Here is a 17,489-nt window from a genome sequence, read left to right as displayed (position 1 = left end):
GTTCGGATAAAAAAAAACATTGCAAAGGGCAGTAAAAATTTATTGTTACAAGGATATGAGGGAGTATAGGGTTGATGATTCAATCAGAAAAATATGGAGACTAGTTTGTAGACGACAGTATCAAGATTGTCAATGGATGCTTCGGGGAATTGAAAAGCCCGATGGCATGTGGGTTATCACAAAATTCCACAAACGTCACATTTGTGATATGGGACAGAATCGAGCAGATCATTTTAATTTAGATATAAATATGATTGCCCAAGTGCTACTTAAAGACGTTTCCGAAACCCCCAGGTAACCTATTCGACCTAGTTCATTATAATTCTTACATCAATTAAATTGTCATTGCTAAGTATTGTTTGTTTAAACTTGTGCAGGATCCCCATCAAACCTTGCATTAGAAACGTTAAGCAGATATATTAAAAAACAATAAGCAAGAGAAAGGGATTTCTTGGGCGTAGACGCGCGTTTAAGATGATTTATGGAAATTGGGAGGGCTCTTTCAAGACGCTGCCGAGGTATATGGCATCTCTACAAAAATTCAATGCAGGAACTGTTGTAGAGTGGAGGCTTCAGGGCGGTACAATTTTCAATTATGTGTTTTGGGCATTCAAACCATCTATTGATGGTTTTGGTCACTGCCGGCCAGTCATATCCATAGATGGCACGCATGTATATGGTGCATACGACATCAAACTACTCATTGCAGTAGGAATGGATGCCAATGTGTCGATATTCCCTCTTGCTTTCGCAATTGCCGCTAACGAGAGCAACGACACATGGGGGATGTTTTTGACACATTTGAGGCGGCATATTATTAAGGATCGTATGGGCATATGCGTGATATCTGATAAACATCAAGGCATAATGCACTGCATGGCTACTTTGGAGGGGTGAAAACCTCCCTTTGCTTACCATCGATGTTGTTAAGGCACATCAAGGCAAATTTTCAAACAAAGTTCGGAAACAGCACACTCAACAAATTAATGTGGGCGGCTGCGATGGAGCATCAACAAAAAAAATGGCTTGCGAGGATAGAGACGATCAAGGAAGTGAGTCCAGAAGCATATACTTGGTTGAAGAAAATCAAAGTTAAAAAATGGACATTACACGCTGATGAAGGCGGGAGTTGGGGGATGCTCACAACAAACAGCTCGGAGTCATTCAATGGTTTGCTAAAATCCGCTTGGGGACTACCCGTTACTGCAATGGTAAGAATGACTTTCATGCAAGTTGTGGAGTGGTTTGTGACATGAACCAAGCAAGCCAGAGCCATATTAGCAAAGGGTGGCAGATGGATGCCAAAACCTTTCAAAATGATGGAGCATCACAGGCAAAAAAGTCAGCTGCATAAGATGACCGAGTATGGCACGATTGAACGTGTGTATGAAATCACAACAGGTTATTACAATGGTAAGGGAGGAAACATACATACTGTTTATGAGGGCATGAGAACGTGCAGTTGTGGTAAATGGCAAACATACCACATGCCGTGTTCTCATGTTGTCAAGTGTTTCGAGGCAATGAGAAATATGGTAACAAGTTATGTGGCATCGGAATACAGCGCCAAAAGTTACGCTAAAGCATATGAAGGCCGCTTCTACCCGCTTGGTGATCAAGCTTATTGGCCAGATGATTCATTTTCAATGGTTGCTAACAAGGAGTATATCCGTAAAATTCGGGTTAACGTACGAACTCGAATTCCCAATCAAATGGATGTTCCGGATAGGACATACTCTCGAAGGTGCTCGACGTGTAAGCAGTTTGGCCATGATAAGCGTTTGTGTAGCCTACGAGGCCGTGGTGGTGCAACTACGTCTCGTAATACAAGAGCCTCCCGTACTTGATGTATTTTTTAAAATATTTTGTTATTGTAAATAATGATGTATTATTTGGTTATTCCAATGAATTATTTTGAACCTCTCGTATTGAATGAATTATTTTGAACCTCTCGAAAAAAAAGTAATGCCTTGACTAAAAAATAAAACTCTTGAAACAAAACCTTATAAAATAAAAAGACTTAAACCTAAACATAACAAGATTCAAACAAACAAAACTTACTTCGGGGCACTTTACAACCCCTAAAACGACGATCCAAACGTTAGATAAACTTGATGTAATGAGCCGACATTATTGTCCGCAAAAAAAGATATCAAGTTCTATATAAAATATTAATATTTCGGAGTTTTGAAACATGACTAATCTTGCGTCAAAGTATGAAAAAGACATGAATTTGAGAGCTTTAAAATTGTGTGGAAAAAAAAAACCTAGCTATTGCGCACTAATTTAGTGCGCAATAGGGCAAAACTGCAAAATTGCAGTTTGGTCCTATTGCGCACTGCAGTTTTGCCCTATTGCGCACTAAATTAGTGCACAAAAGGTAGTTCGGTCACTTCTTTTTTGGGGGGTTATTTTGGTACCTTTTGACACTTTTTGGGTTAAAAAAGTTGCGGACCCTAAAATTAATCTCTAGCTAGACATAAAATGTCTTAGTCTTCCTCTATCCTAACATAGATATTGTGTACTATGATTGTATAAATTAAACCTGCACGCATACCTTTAAATTTTTGACTGAGCAGGGATTCGAACCTGAAATTCATGGGTTTTAGGCGAAGGACAAAACTTAAAGACCAGCAATTTGAGGGACAAAATTTAAAGACCACCCCAAAAGGAGGACAATTCGCACCAAAAGTAACTAGTGAACGCAAGACTTTTTGGGCCGTGCCCAATTCAGTGAATAATGGACGTTTTACATAAGCCCATCACCTGTAAGACTAACGATGACAGAAAACTAAGAAAAAGAGTTGCTACATATTATTCTTATTCCAGCTTAATTACCTCTCCACCTAGTAAAACAAGGAACTTGAGTAGAGGTGGATTCATGATTAAAATTTTAAGTTATTAATCTCGAATTAAACTGCAATAGCTATATTTTTCTTTTAGAAAAAACTGTTTAATGACATATATGTGCAGCTTCGAGTCAAAGGCCACTTTTAGAAAAAACGGTTTAATATTATTACTAACTCTTTAAACTGTAAACTAACATGAGATAGTTTTAAGACTTAAAAGTCTCACATGTTTTATTCATGTTATTTTAGGAGAATGATAAATGGCAGATAGTGTTCATTCTAAAAAAGTTGAAGAAATGCAAGTGTAGTTGGGCACATGAATATATGCAAGCCCATAAAACTCACCTATATTGGCGTCAAATAACTTATTCATCTTCTACTTCTAATAAAAGAGATAGACACAGATAAATTTCTCTTGCTATATGTGTGTGTTGTTTTGGTTTGTTTGATCAATCAATTATACTGAAGTTAAACGCTAATTAGTTTATTTAACGTATGTGCTAGACTTATACATAAAGGTTTTCAAATATCATTAAAAAATAGCATCGATCTTTTCTAATTGCAATCAACGTAAAGTTTCAGTGAACTGGAATGGATGTGCACGTATCACGTATATATATATATATATATATATATATATATATATATATATAACAATATCAATATTTGAAGAAGTAAATAAATAAATAAATCATTATAATTGTCAATTGTTCATATACCTAATATTTTCATTTTAGTTGGTATTTATATATACATATCTAGTAAAATGATCGACTTAAAACATGTTCCATAACACCGCTTGAGGAAAGGTGTTTTTGCCCGTGTATGCGTGTATATATGTGTATATACATAAACATATACATATATCTGGTTGTTTTTTTAGTGTGTATGAGGGGAGGGGGTGTGGGGCCGGGAGGGGGGGGAGGGTGGATAGCAGAGATATAAATTGGAAGTAGTAGTAATAACTACTACGGAAAAGGGGCAAAAATGCCCTTAACGTATCCTAAATGGTTCAAAAATGCTCTCCGTCCATCTATTGGATCAAAAATGCCCTCAATGTTTTTTTTAGGTCTAAAACTGCCCTTTTTTAACAACTGTATGACATGGCAATGACTTGGAATTGGTGACATGGCAATGACTTGGAATTGGTGACATGGATCCGACCCAACTGTTATGAAAAACCCAACACCCATAACTAAATGGGTATATGCTAAAATGTACATTGCCGATTACTTTTGCATCTCTTCTTCCAATTAGGGGTCTCACTCTCTTCTTCAGTTCTTCTTCCTTCTTTTTTCCTTCTTCAATGGGTTGTCTTCTTTCTTCTAATTAGATTTCTAAATTACTCCTCTTCATTCTTTCATTTATTGCTATTAATATTAAGGGAAAAAAGAAGTACAATGTCCAAAAATCTATTTCTTCTCGGGATCAAGGCTTGTCGGGTAGATGCCTCTGCAGATTGCTTGCCAATCATTTCACGGCGTGGACTCCAATGAATGCCGGACGGAGGTTCTACAAGTGCCCTCGTTCTGGTGTAAGTATTCTTTTGAGAATTCAATTTGGTTCATATATTTTTCTTGAGAATTTTTTTCTCCAGATTCTTGAGATTGCTTATAGTAGTTTGAATATTTTATTTGTTTTGATCAGGCCTCGTCATTTAGTTACTGGGAATGGTGATCAACAATTGTAAGCTATGTTACTCGGAATCTTCAAATATATCGACGGGCGTGTGTCGGACACTCCAAAAGTAGTGCATTTTTGGAGAATCCAACACGGGTGCGTGCGGCAACGAAAGTGAAGAGTCCGCGCAACTTAAATTTTGCTTCTTTGGACGTCTTTCGCCATGAAAGAAATAAATTGACAAAAATGGCGGATGCAATTGAGGGGATAAACTTAATATATGTTAAAAAATATCTAAGTTGGAGGATAAAGTGAAAAGGTTGAAGACGATTTTTCTTATATCTTCCGCTATTTTGTGGCTTTGTAATGGCTAGGATGATGTAGTCAAGTGACTAGGAAAAGTAATAGGAATGAATTATGTAATGTAGCAGATTTTATGATAGTTTTGAAGTATTATTGGTGTTGAAATCTTTTGTTTCTGCTGTAAAGTTATTTCTGCTATGTAATACTAAGGTTTATGTTGTGCAAAAATGCTACTATTTGTGCAGATTTTTCACTAATGTTCTGCAAAAGGCTCGTAAGCCATACATATTGGTTCCTAACTGTTGGTTCTGCAAAGTTTTTGGCTTGTGTACATAAAGACCTGGGATCCCTTGCTAATGGAATTGGTTTTGGGATCTCATGTTAGTGTGAACTTATAGTTGTAGAAGGCAACGTCATATACAATATCCTTTGCTCATAAATAGATCCACATGCCACGAAATCGAAAAATTGATACAAAAAGTTAGCATAAATAGCAGCTCAAAACTAAAGTATGAAAAGGTTCAAAAAATCTCCATAACTTGACATAATAAAACTGAAAACATTTTCTTGGCAAGTAAACCAAATCAACATTAAACACAACTAAACCAAATCAACAAATGTCAACATTTTGCAATACTGATATTAGACAACTGTTTGAACCAAAAACTTACTACCGTTCACAACATTTACTTGTCTAATAACCATTAAGAGTACATATCAGCAAAAACACTAATTGTTTGCAGTCAATGTTTCTCTCCTTACATAACACCAAAAAAAAAAAAAAAACAGTAAACACACAACAAATCCTACATCCCCTTGCCCCCCTACAGGCTTAAGTTTGCCAATTTTTTTCTCCCTTGTAGCTTGTAATTGGTTTGAAGTCATTGCTTCTTTACCTTTCCAAGTTACTTTTCTTGGTGAATATGGAAGGTTGGCCGGCGTTGATACACCATTGTGATCTCCTTGGAAAGTTATCTTTCTTGTCCCAATATTTTGCTTCTTCAGCCTTTCGTGAAGTCTAAAATTAGTTTCAGACACCACCTTAGGATGTAAAGTAGGGTCTGAATCATACCCTGCTGCCATGGAGCTCTGACTTACATCAGGTACAGGGATGAAGAAAAATTCACTTTCTTGAGTGTTTTGTGGTCCTGACAAGGGCACATCTTGAGATTCTTGGGAATTTCCTTCATCTTGAAAGAAGTGCTTGTGTTTACCATTGAGCTACATGGAAAAAATAATATTAAATAATCATAGTTAGATGTAGAAAGGGAATAGATTTTACAAAGTTATAAGTGTTACCAATGGACATTTTCTTCTGTTGTGGTTTGGTTTACCACAATAACCACAAGCCATCAACATTCCTTTTCTAGAAGCTGACCATATCCCCTGCCTATTCGTAGCTTCATCCTTCTTTCTTGTTCTCTTCACCTTTGGTCTACCAACGTAGGGGGCTCCATGGCATGGCGTGACTCTATCTTCCAGAAGTTTTCACCCCTAACAGGTTGGAGCTTGTGCCTATATACCAACAAATGTGCTTCCTTAGAATACCACCAGTGTATTTGAGCAACATGGTCAATTTTTTTATGGAGAAATGCTTTGATGGCATGAGGACATGGAATTCCAGACAAGTCCCAAACTCTGCATGTGCATCTCTTAAGCTCTATATTGACTGTATGCCTATCCAAACCCTCAGTCACTTCATATCCTCAGTCCCCATTGAACTAAACCTTACACTGTTGGGCAATAACCCTGTAGTCTTTAAAGAGCTTCATTGCATGTGGTGAAAACTCATTATTCCAACTTTTAACTTCAGCCTCATGGTTCCTTATCATGCTCATTACCTATACAAGAGTAAATGAAACAGAAAATTTTAAAAAACTGAAAACAGAGATTTTAAAAAACCTAACACTTGTTCATACCAACTAGCATTACCGAACTTAAAACAATAAAACTTTCTAACCTTCACCCGAATATCTTCAAGCATCTTTATAATTGGTTTTTGCCTGGGCTCTACAATCCATGAGTTGAAAGACTCTGTGAAGTTGTTGTCCACCATTAAATTTTTGCAATTGGTGTCAAAATATGCTCTACACCATTTTTCTGGCGGATAGCTCACCAAGTCCACAGCAGCCATCTCGTTCAATTCACCCATTTTCCTCAACTGATCTTTGAACTCCTCTTCATATGTACTCCAAGCACACCACCAGAGAAGCTTTTTCATCTCTCCACTTCGGTATTTTTTGCTCCAATTAGCCTCAATATGCTTAACGCACCATCTGTGATTTGCTTGCGGGCATACATTACGCACAGCATCCAATAAACCCTACAAAAACATAAATTCAGATTAGTTTGCGTATAAATTAAAAGAAAACTAGCTAAATAAAGATGTAATGAACTTAAATAAGAAATACCTTTTGCATATCGGATATAAAGGTGACATTTTCACCAGACATTAAATCCAAAGAGTGTTTCAGCAGCTCCACAAACCAGCTCCAAGTTCTTTTAGTTTCTTTATCTACCACTGCCCAAGCAAGTGGATAGAAATGGTTACTTGAATCTTGTCCCATTGCCACCAACATTATTCCCCTACTTTTTCCTTTTAAAAAGGTACCATCCAGCCCTATAAAAGGTCTCAAACCTTCTTTCCAGCATTCCTTTAGGGCTTGAAAGCATATATACAACCTTAAAAATCTTCTTTTGCCTTCTTCCATAGCATCCCTTGACAGATTGATCACTACATCAGTTCCTGGATTACTCCTCCTCAATTCTTCTGCGTACGCCTCCAACTTGTTATAATCATCAGCGCAACTACCATGTAATTTGCCCAACACAAACCTCTTAACTCTCTTCAACTTTGACTCATTCACATTAAGGCTCAATTGAGATTCCAAGTCCATCTTCATGTCTTTAACCTTATATTTAGGGTTATTCTGAACTTACTTCTTAAAATAATGAGATAACATTCCAGCTTTAGCTCTCCTATTCTCAAAAGTCTCATCACAGGTGTGTTCTTGCTTTAAGGTCGTGATCTTAAAACCTTGATCTCTCCCATCCTTGTAAATCGAGCATCGAAAGGGACAACCAAGAACACAACAATAACAAACTCTAGTTGTGTCACTTTTCTTTACTCTAATATCCCTCTTATTTGCAACAGCATAGAAGTCTATAACCTGTTTAGCTTCCTTCAGATTGCTAAAGGTCATACCATACTCCAAATCCTTATACTTGTCTAACTTTTCACTGATATCAGGTTTCTTTTGCTTTTTAAACACTTCCAACTCTTCACTATCACATTCAGTAGACACAGTTTCACCACTTTTCTCTTCCTCGCTACTATCACAATCTGTTCCAACTTCTATAACATTGTCATTTTTATGGTAGCCAATAATGTTTGGAACTAAGCCAATATCCTCTTCATAGTTTTTTTTTGAGAAACAACTTTTTGATTTAGAGCAAATATACCTTCGTTATAAAATATATCCTCTTCATAGTTATCTACTGCAAAGAGGTTCACTACCTTGAAATTGTCAGATAGTAGATTCTGAAGACTTCTAATGCCTTCATCCCCCTCGAGCACATAGAAACGACCAGATGGAGCAGTAAATAGAAGCTGTCGTACTTCACTAAAATCTAAATTTTCTTTAAATTTTTCGACAGACATCAATGTAAGACAACAAGTCCACTTCGTAACCTCTCCATACGTGAATCATTTTTTTATGGTATATCAGTTGTGGTTTCGGAACGCACTGTCCCCCGTAATTAAAAATCAGATCCACATTTTCAACCATTCTTGAGTGGGGTCAATATGCAACACATCAAAGAAAGGGAGAGGGACAACATCAGACAATACTCAGTGTAAAGAAATATAATTAATAAAGTATCAATAAAGCATATAATAAAAAAAGGGACATGGTCCCCCACCACCTTTTAAAAAATTCTTACATGATTTTTAACAGATACCCAAAGGACATTGTATATTAATGGTTTTATGAAGGCAAAGACAAATACAAAAAGGACATTGACTGCTACAACTAATACAGTATAAACAAAGCATGAAAAGATTCAAAATACACGATTTTTAACACTCAAATATTCCTAAACCTAAAGAAACAAAATATTACCTTACTTGGAGAGTAATGGAAACAACCGAGTGAAGAATTGAAGAAGGAAGAAATGATATTTATCCGAAGAAAGTAGACGGTGGTGTGATTTGTAAACCTAAGTCGCCATTAGAGCTGCTAGTGCTAGGTTAAGAACGACCTATCAAATGAGTAGGAAGATGGGTCAAGTTATTTTGGAAACGGATTACTGTGAATGGAAGGGTTTTGGATTGTAGATGGGTCGGGTCGTTGGGTTGGGTTGGGTTTAAAATCCATGACTAATAAGATGAAGCCATTTCTCTAATTAAATGACTCATCAATTGCCATGTCATTCAGCTGTTAAAAAAGGCCATTTCTAGACCTACTATAGGGGAGGCATATGTTGTTAGAGGGGAAGTTGCTACATTCATTATTAAAGCAAACTCTTCTATGTCCTTCAATTAACAACTCAACTTTACCTCTCCTTAAGTTATTTAGGTGTTAGGAGGCTTGGGTTTGGGGAAGATGATTCAAGATGTGAATTTAATGAGTTCAAGTATTATAATTTCTTTTAATTTATGGGTTCAAATTAATATTTATCGAAATTCAAGTATTATAAATTCTAGTAGTGAAATTCTATACCATTTCGTATCGGAACTGTTGGGTCTAGTTAAATTCGTTAAGTATTAGGTACATACGGCTCTGAAAGTAGGGGGCAGGGGCGGATCTACGTATATCCCAGGGTGTTCATCCGAACCCCCTCAGTCGAAAAATTACATTGTTTATATAAGGCCAAATTTTTATTTTATGTGTATATATTTAATATTGAACCCCCTCAATACAAACGAAAGGCGCAGCTCAGTGGCGCAGGGGGTTCAAAGTTGCATGATGCACGTGGGTTCAAACCCCAGCAGTCCCGCTTGCAATATTTACTTAAAATAAATGGACAAAACGATGTAGTTTTGTAAGGGAGTCTTTGGATTCAAATCCCTAAATAAGTCAAATATTAAACAAACCAAAGGTGTTTCTTTCTCTTCTCTTCCGTCACTGTCACCTTTCTTTCTTTTCTTTTTTTTTGCTCAGTTTTATTTGTTGATTTAGCCATTGCTGGCTGCAGTGGCGGAGCCAGGATTTTCAGTAAGGGGGTTCAAAAATATAAAGAGGTAAATATACAAGAAGCTAAGGGGGTTCAACACCTACTATATATACATAAAAAAAAAAATTTAACCTTCAATATACACTGTAATTTTCTGCCGAGGGGGTTCGGATGAACCCCCTCAACTACACTTGGCTCCGCCCCTGGCTAGTTGTCGACATCTTCCTCTCCTTAACGCGGTCGTCTCTCTGGTCTCCGTTCATGGCTTCTTCGGTAAGTTCTTAGTTCCCTCCTTTCTCCATTTTTTTTATCTTTTCTAAAATTCTATATATTTGCTTTATTGCGAGAATAAAATACTGGGTATGTTGTTGTTGTTGTTGTTATTTTGTATATTTGCTATAAAGTTTAGCTCGATTTCTCTCTTGCTTTTTAGATTATACCCATGAAGTATTTTTTGTATTTGGAGATATGATAGTTGAAAATATCATTCTACTAATCAGTTAATCATTTTGGGAAATATTATAATGACTCAGTTTAGTTTCATGTATAAATGTATAATTAATTAGTGTACTGTGTAGAGATTAGATTTCTTGCTGTGTTTAAATTACTTATTTTAGGAAGAATAATTTATTCTAGGAAGAAGGAACTAAATGAGTAAAATTGTCTACAGAACTGTTTATTTCTTTTAAGTTCTAACAAAATTCTTATATTTTTACGATTCAGTCTCAACGTTCAGTGAAGAACTATTTTACGAAAGTACCGAAATCAAGTGTAGCTTCCTCTAGTCAACCTAACCAGGAAGCAAATGCCAACCATTCAGAAGTACCATTACCTTCTTCTCAAGTATTTGATTTGAGTACTTTAAATTATGATCCGGGTGAAAGAACCCCAATCTTGGACTATCATCCAAATCATCGTGATGTTATTAGAAGAGCATACCTTATTAATGGTCCTTGTCAACCTCGGTTGCTTCAGCATGAGTATCCTCAAACGAATATTTCTGGATCAATGCGTCGTTTTAATTCTGAATGGTTTGATGATGTATATCATGATTGGTTGGAGTATAGTGTTAGTAAAGATGCAGTCTATTGTTTGTATTGTTATCTATTTAATGGCTACAACACCAATCAAGGTGGGGGTGAAATATTTTCAACTGTTGGGCTTAAGAGTTGGCAGAAAAAGAAGAATCTTGGAAAACATATTGGTCTACCGAACAACCCACATAACCAGTCAAAAAAGAAATGTCAAGATTTATTGCGGATACAACAGTCTATTCATTTTGCACTTGAGATGCAATTTAGTCAATTTAAGCATGCGTATTTGGTCCGCTTAAGTGCTTCCGTTGATGTAGTAAGACTTCTTATAACTCAAGGATTGGCATTTCGAGGTCATGATGAATCTAAATCATCACTTAGTAGGGGTAATTTTCTTCAAATTCTCTCATGGTATGCGAAAAAGTGTGATAATAATCGTGATTATGTACTGGAACATGCTCCTCAAAATGATCAAATGACTTCTCCAATGATTCAAAAAGATATTGTGAGTGCTTGTAAGATAGAAACAATTAAAGCTATTCTTGAGGAATTAAATTGTGACTACTTTTCTTTACTAGTTGATGAGTCTTTTGATATGTCACGCAAGGAGCAAATGGCTATTGTCTTACGATATATTGATAGAAATGGATTTGTGATGGAGCGGCTTCTTGACATTGTTCATGTTCAAGATACTAGTGCTTTATCTCTAAAGAGGGCAATTGTTAATTTACTTGCTCAACATTCCTTAAGTCTATCATATGTGCGTGGACAATGTTACGATGGGGCAAGCAATATGCAAGGTGAGATCAATGGCCTTAAAATGTTGATTAGGCAAGAAAGTAGATCAGCCCATTCCATTTATTGTTTTGCTCATCAACTTCAACTAACTCTTGTTGCGGTCTCGAAAAAATGTATTGAAGTGGGAAAACATGTAGTGTTGGTTTCAAATATTTTGAATGTATTGGGATCTTCTTTTAAGCGTATGGATGAATTTCGAGATTCTCAAAAAGAAAGAATTCAAGAGGCATTAGATTTGGGTGAGCTTACAACCGGTAGTGGCTTGAATCAAGAACTTGGTCTTTCAAGAGCTTGTGATACGCGTTGGGGATCTCATTTTAAATCTTTCAACAATTTTATTCTTATGTTTGGCTCTATTCTTAATGTTCTTGAATCACTTGTTCTTGATGCACGATTATTGGATGAAAGAGCCAAGGCAATGGGATATCTTGAAGCTTGTCGAACATATGAGGTTGCGTTCATGTTGCATTTGATGAGTGATATTTTAGCAATCACAAATGAACTTAATAAATGCTTACAAAAAAAGGAGCAAGATTTGGCAAATGCTATGTTACTTGTTGAAGTAGCAAAAATAAGGTTGCAAGCATATAGGGATGAAGAATGGGATTCTCTTATTGCTAGGGTGTCTTTGTTTTGTATCAAGCATGAAATTTTGGTACCTAACTTTGAGGAGCCATATGTTAGCTCTTTAAGATCACGAAGGAGACTTGGTGACAATAAAGTCTCTCATCATTATCGTGTTGAGGTATTTTGCAATATTATTGATTGGCAACTTCAAGAACTTAAAGATCGTTTTGGCGAAGCGACGACTGATTTGCTTCATGGAATTTCTTGTTTGAATCCAATTGACTTGTTTTCAAGTTTTGATATCAGGAAAATAATGAAAATGGCTAAATTATATCCTGATGACTTTAATGAATTCAATATGGGTTCTCTTGAGAATCAACTTGCAAGTTACATTATTGATGTTCGTGATGTTGATGAAAGGTTCTCCAATCTAAAAGGGCTTTGTGATCTTTCGAAAAAATTAGTTCAGACAAAAAAGCATTCAAATTATCCTCTTGTATTCCGCTTAGTGAAACTTGCTTTGCTTCTGTCGGTTGCCACTGCATCCGTTGAAAGAGCTTTTTCAGCAATGAAGTTTATCAAGAATGACTTGCGGAGTCAAATGAGTGATGATTTTTTTAGCGGTTGTTTGGTGCCTTATCTAGAAAAAGATGTATTTGATAATGTTTCTAATGATGCTATTATTAAGACATTTCAAGATATGAAATCTCGTAGAGTACAATTGTAGAACTCCATGGTTCTTGCTTGTGTAGTCTAACTTAGTTTCTTTGTTTTTGCTTCAAAAGCTCCCAAACTTTTACTTTTGTAATATGGCATCTTCAAGTTGCCTTTCTTAATGGAAACTTCTTACTTTATTTGCTTTTGCTTAGTTTATTACCTATATTGTGGCATTTTATTGTGATATTTTTCTTCATCATGAGCGGAGGTGCCTTCACCCAGCTTCAAGGTTTATGTACGCCTCTAGCAGGCCTTTGACAACACTATTCTAGCTTCGAGCATGATTTTTAGTATTGTCTGTGCAAGAGTGATGCTTGATTTATTATATAGGAATTAGTTCCTATGTGTAGTTCTGCTTTGATTTCTAACAATTTGCTACATTGATGACATTGTCTCAGATATAGAAGCTCTTCCGAACCATTTACGGAGGAAGTATGCCTTACTGCCTGATTTAGATAAAAGTCTGCATATATTCCAAATTTTATATATTATTGGACTATTAAGGTTCTCTCATGCAAGTTAGTTGCTTTTTGACTTTCCATTGCTATGTGCTTCGTTAAGTATACTTTATGTGTTTAAGTTATTTCTGATCCAACCCGCTCATTTGCCAACACAAGCGTGCTTATTTTATTTTTTGAACCCCCTGAATAGAAATCCTGCTTCCGCCACTGGTAGGGGGCCTAGACTTTGATGTACTAATTTTATTTCAAGTATCTTTAGCCTTTAGTCACACTTTGGCGACCGGGTATTTTTTTGTAAGCATCAACTAATTCAATTTGTACTTATAATCTCTCACCAATCTAGATGGGGAAGTTAGATAAATACAAGTAAATAAGTAAAATATTTCGTAATCTACAACTATTAACTAAATTACATAATCTACAATATATACTTTATATTTAGGGTATATGTATGATTTTATACCATAAATAAAAAAATATTGCTATGAATAAAAGGCTAATAATAAGGAGTTTTATATATTAGTGATAACCAAATTAAATATATATCAGAACACATTAATTACTTTTCTAAACATCCCAATATACTCAGCTAGCATTTTAATCCATAAAATAGTATACTACTATTTATATGATATATATTATACAATTCCTTGAACAAGTATATATATATTCTTGTACCTATATATTACGTATATTTTATTATTATATACTATATATAATATTTTTTTATGTATATTAACTAGTATATACTCTATATAAAATAATTTCTTATGTATAGTAAACAAAAAGTATTATATATATATATATATATATGACCACATACATTATTGTATATATTAGGCATATATTGTTTATTATATTAAATATATACAAATATAATTTAATTGAGTTAATTTTCCTATTTCATGGAAGAGAGAGAAAAAATTGAATAATTAATATGTGATGGCAGAAAGGAAGCCAAGTTTTATGGGATGGGGTGTCAATTATTAATTAAGATCCTATTTTAGTGATAATCCATAAGTAATTATATTATTCTTTCTATATATTTTATATTGTATATTTTGTATGTTATTGTAGAGTACAATTGGTTGACAGTAATATATTCATATATTAGGTATATCGTAATATTATATACTATATACACAAATAATATTATTATATTATATACTATATATAATATACAAACTTAAATATACTAATTTCTACTTTTATATTCACAATTTTTTTTTATCATCTTTTCAGTTAAATATACCAATTTGAATATACCATATACTATATAAGGTATATTTTCATGTACATTTCTTATACCATATTTCCATATACCATATCTTTTCATGTACTTTTCTTAATATTAATATATTCAAATAATTTCTTTTAGTCACAAAAAAATAATTGAATCATCATCAAGTGAAATAAAAAAAAAAAGAATAAAAAAGAGGAAACGAAAGAAAAAAAGTCTTTTTAAAACGGTAGATGAAATATGGGATTTGAAGTTGATTTTGTTATGTTTATTTGGAAAATTACATTCTAATGATTTTGAAAGAAAGATAAAGTAAAAAGTGGACATGCATCAATGGTATTAATTCCTAAAATTAAGTATTATTAAAATTTTAGGAATGTAAAAAGTTGTATTTTTGTAATTAAGAAGTTAAAATTTTGAATAAGTTGTATTTATGTAATTTTTTGAAAGTAGTTGTAATCTTTTTAATTACCATTTGAAAAAATTGTATTTGTGTGACTTTTCCATAATTTTATTCATACAAGTTTAGATTAAGAGAATTCACCTAAAGAACATTTTCTACCTTTACTGATATTTAAATTCTTATCTCCCATGATCGATTCTAGCTTCATTTTCTTTCATTTTATTTATTGGTAGGAAATTAAATTAATACTGTCCTTGTTATCATCGGCAAATAATAACAGGGGGAACATCTTAAATTATTTGTTTATTTTTCAACGTAGGATGATGCACGCGTTTCAGTTGTACTTCAGGTTAGTATTACTTTTTTTCTTACTACAAATTATGTAGTTAGAAAAGAAAAAAAAAGTACAGTATCGTAGGTCACTCATGAATACACATAACCTATGTGTTTCTGCCAAAATTACTCGTAACATTTCTCCGGTATGGCTAAAATTTAATTCTTCCCATTCGTCATATGTTGTATTACTTTCACTACGTTTTTTTTTTTTTTCCCTTTTCTTTCTGGCCTCCAGTGCCTTCTTAGATTTGCGACATGAGTCATTTAATACATTTAATGGCTCAGATATGTTGCAGTATTCAATAAGTATATGACACAGAACAAAAATCCATTTCTCTTCTTTCCTGAGTTCCCTTTTGCTTTTTTTCTCCTATTGCAGAGTGCTAACTCCTGCACGCAATTTACTTTCTGTTTAACTCCATTCAAAATTAGTACTGCAATTTTCTTTCTGTTTAACTCCGTTCAAAATTAGTACTCCTAAATGTATTCGTCGACCTTCAGTCATGGCTTTTAAATGTAAGGCTAATATTTGACACATCAAAAATAGATAAAATCTACACCAAATTTATTTAAAGCTTTAAATATTACCCTTAGATTTGACACATAAAAATTAGACCGATTTTATTAAAAGTTTTAAGCATTATTACATCAAGAAGCAGAAGACAAAGTTAAGAATTATCCATGATCTTTTAGTGTTGGGCATATTATTGTCAATTTTACAATAGCCTTTTAATGCGTTGGACTGTGGGAGTATAGAGATATAGAGATTCAAGTGCATTTATTTCTCCCAAGGGTGTGCTTAGAATCAAGTAAGTTCACCTTTGTCTCAAGAATTCGCCCCTTTGGGTCATTTCTCAATTGAGACCTTGCATTTCTTCCACTTCTATCACCTTGCAATACTTCCCTCCTCCTTCCTTCGATATCATAATCATATTGAGAACATGATACCTTCATATTAGGATAAGAAGTATTGTATTTCTTGAAGTAGGAAATGTCTACTCTCTACTCTTTCTAGGACGACTCCTACTTGGTCCAACCCACACATTTATACCACTTCGCTTGGAATAGGAGGTATCACAATTCAATGTACGTAAATAGCCACTAGAAGATTCTTCACAATTATCATGTTCAACATTACTATCTTCATAGACATAGTCACCACAAAGCACATAATCATAAGGTTCATATTCATCACAACTTCCTAATTCATGCAAGTTTCCACCAATTGTTTCATATCGTAAGTGTGAGGAAGGAATATACCTCAAGTCGCCTCCATGTCCATGGTGTGTAGCATGAGGCTCTTCATAGCTCTCGTCTTCACCATAGGACTCTTCATTAAGCTCCTCTACTCCTTCATCATCTTCATAAGGCCCATGAGATCCACTTGTCTCATATTCACCTCCGGAGTAGTACTCTTCACCCTCATATCGACCATTGTCATAAGTCAGATCATCTACCCCATAGCCTCTTTCACTATCATAGTCATACCCTCAATTGCTAGAGGCATAACTCTCCAAATCATCACCATAATATTCCGTAGCTAGGGATGATATCCTTATATCTTTTCTCTCCATGACTTCCCTTAGATGACATCCTTATATCTCTTCTCCCCATGACTTCCCTTCTTGTACCTACAAAACGAGCAAACAAGATTAGTAGTAAAGTTCCTCACGTCACCCGTATTTACACTCAGACTTATCATTCAACCTAAAGCTTCTTCCAAAGTTGGTCAAGAACCCCTTTATCCAAATCAATTCACAAGGTTGCTAATCTTTGTGGAAGAGTAAATTCTTGTTAATTGAAAGACGGACGGCTCGATTAAACTAAAGGACTTGAGCCAGAGAAGTTTCAATAAGGTTAAAGCGAGAAAAGCTTGAAAAAGAATTAGCACAAAAAGAAATGGGACTCAAGAACTAAGCAACAACTAAGAAAGGTCAATTACTAGTGTTAATTAGCTTGGAAGATCAGGGAAGGATGAACAAATAC

At 34.7% G+C, this 17,489-nt stretch overlaps 2 protein-coding genes and 1 long non-coding RNA gene across 5 annotated transcripts; 2 read left to right on the top strand and 1 right to left on the bottom strand.

The window, feature by feature from the left end:
* Positions 1–4,034: 4,034 nt before the first annotated feature.
* LOC132634140 (uncharacterized) lies at positions 4,035–5,018 on the top strand. Its single transcript, XR_009580053.1, has 2 exons — positions 4,035–4,383; positions 4,497–5,018. It is a non-coding gene; the product is annotated as an uncharacterized LOC132634140 (long non-coding RNA).
* Positions 5,019–5,369: 351 nt separating this feature from the next.
* Positions 5,370–9,331, bottom strand: LOC132632368 (uncharacterized). Of its 3 annotated transcripts, none has more exons than XM_060348278.1 (5): positions 8,894–9,331; positions 7,184–8,561; positions 6,733–7,095; positions 6,072–6,613; positions 5,370–5,993 (listed from the first exon to the last, which is right to left on the bottom strand). In XM_060348278.1, exons 2-4 carry the CDS (start codon positions 7,673–7,675, stop codon positions 6,494–6,496), a joined length of 975 nt encoding a protein of 324 aa, XP_060204261.1. In that variant the 5' UTR covers positions 7,676–8,561; positions 8,894–9,331; the 3' UTR covers positions 5,370–5,993; positions 6,072–6,493. The 3 variants fall into 3 exon arrangements, 2 of the variants coding, with proteins under 2 accessions (XP_060204261.1, XP_060204262.1); XM_060348279.1 differs by having other exon boundaries at positions 8,899–9,331; XR_009579322.1 differs by lacking the exon at positions 7,184–8,561 and having other exon boundaries at positions 8,894–9,322.
* Positions 9,332–10,208: 877 nt separating this feature from the next.
* On the top strand, positions 10,209–13,073 carry LOC132631314 (uncharacterized). Its single transcript, XM_060346901.1, has 2 exons — positions 10,209–10,220; positions 10,671–13,073. The coding sequence occupies exons 1-2, from the start codon at positions 10,209–10,211 to the stop codon at positions 13,071–13,073; spliced, it is 2,415 nt and encodes an 804-aa protein (XP_060202884.1).
* Positions 13,074–17,489: the final 4,416 nt, after the last annotated feature.

The sequence above is a fragment of the Lycium barbarum genome, chromosome 3, assembly GCF_019175385.1.
Source record: "Lycium barbarum isolate Lr01 chromosome 3, ASM1917538v2, whole genome shotgun sequence".
NCBI classification, from domain to species: domain Eukaryota; kingdom Viridiplantae; phylum Streptophyta; class Magnoliopsida; order Solanales; family Solanaceae; genus Lycium; species Lycium barbarum.
The sequence above is the reverse complement of the archived record's forward strand: the minus strand, read 5'-3'. Positions and strand labels throughout refer to the sequence as shown.

Bases quoted from the DNA above. Each gene is read 5' to 3' on its own strand.
- LOC132632368 (XM_060348278.1), bottom strand. From the start codon at position 7,675: ATGAAGATGGACTTGGAATCTCAATTGAGCCTTAATGTGAATGAGTCA. The intron at 7,096-7,183 runs GTATTTCTTATT...ATGTTTTTGTAG, and splicing joins TTATATCCGATATGCAAAAG to GGTTTATTGGATGCTGTGCG. The intron at 6,614-6,732 runs GTTAGAAAGTTT...ACTCTTGTATAG, and splicing joins TTGAAGATATTCGGGTGAAG to GTAATGAGCATGATAAGGAA.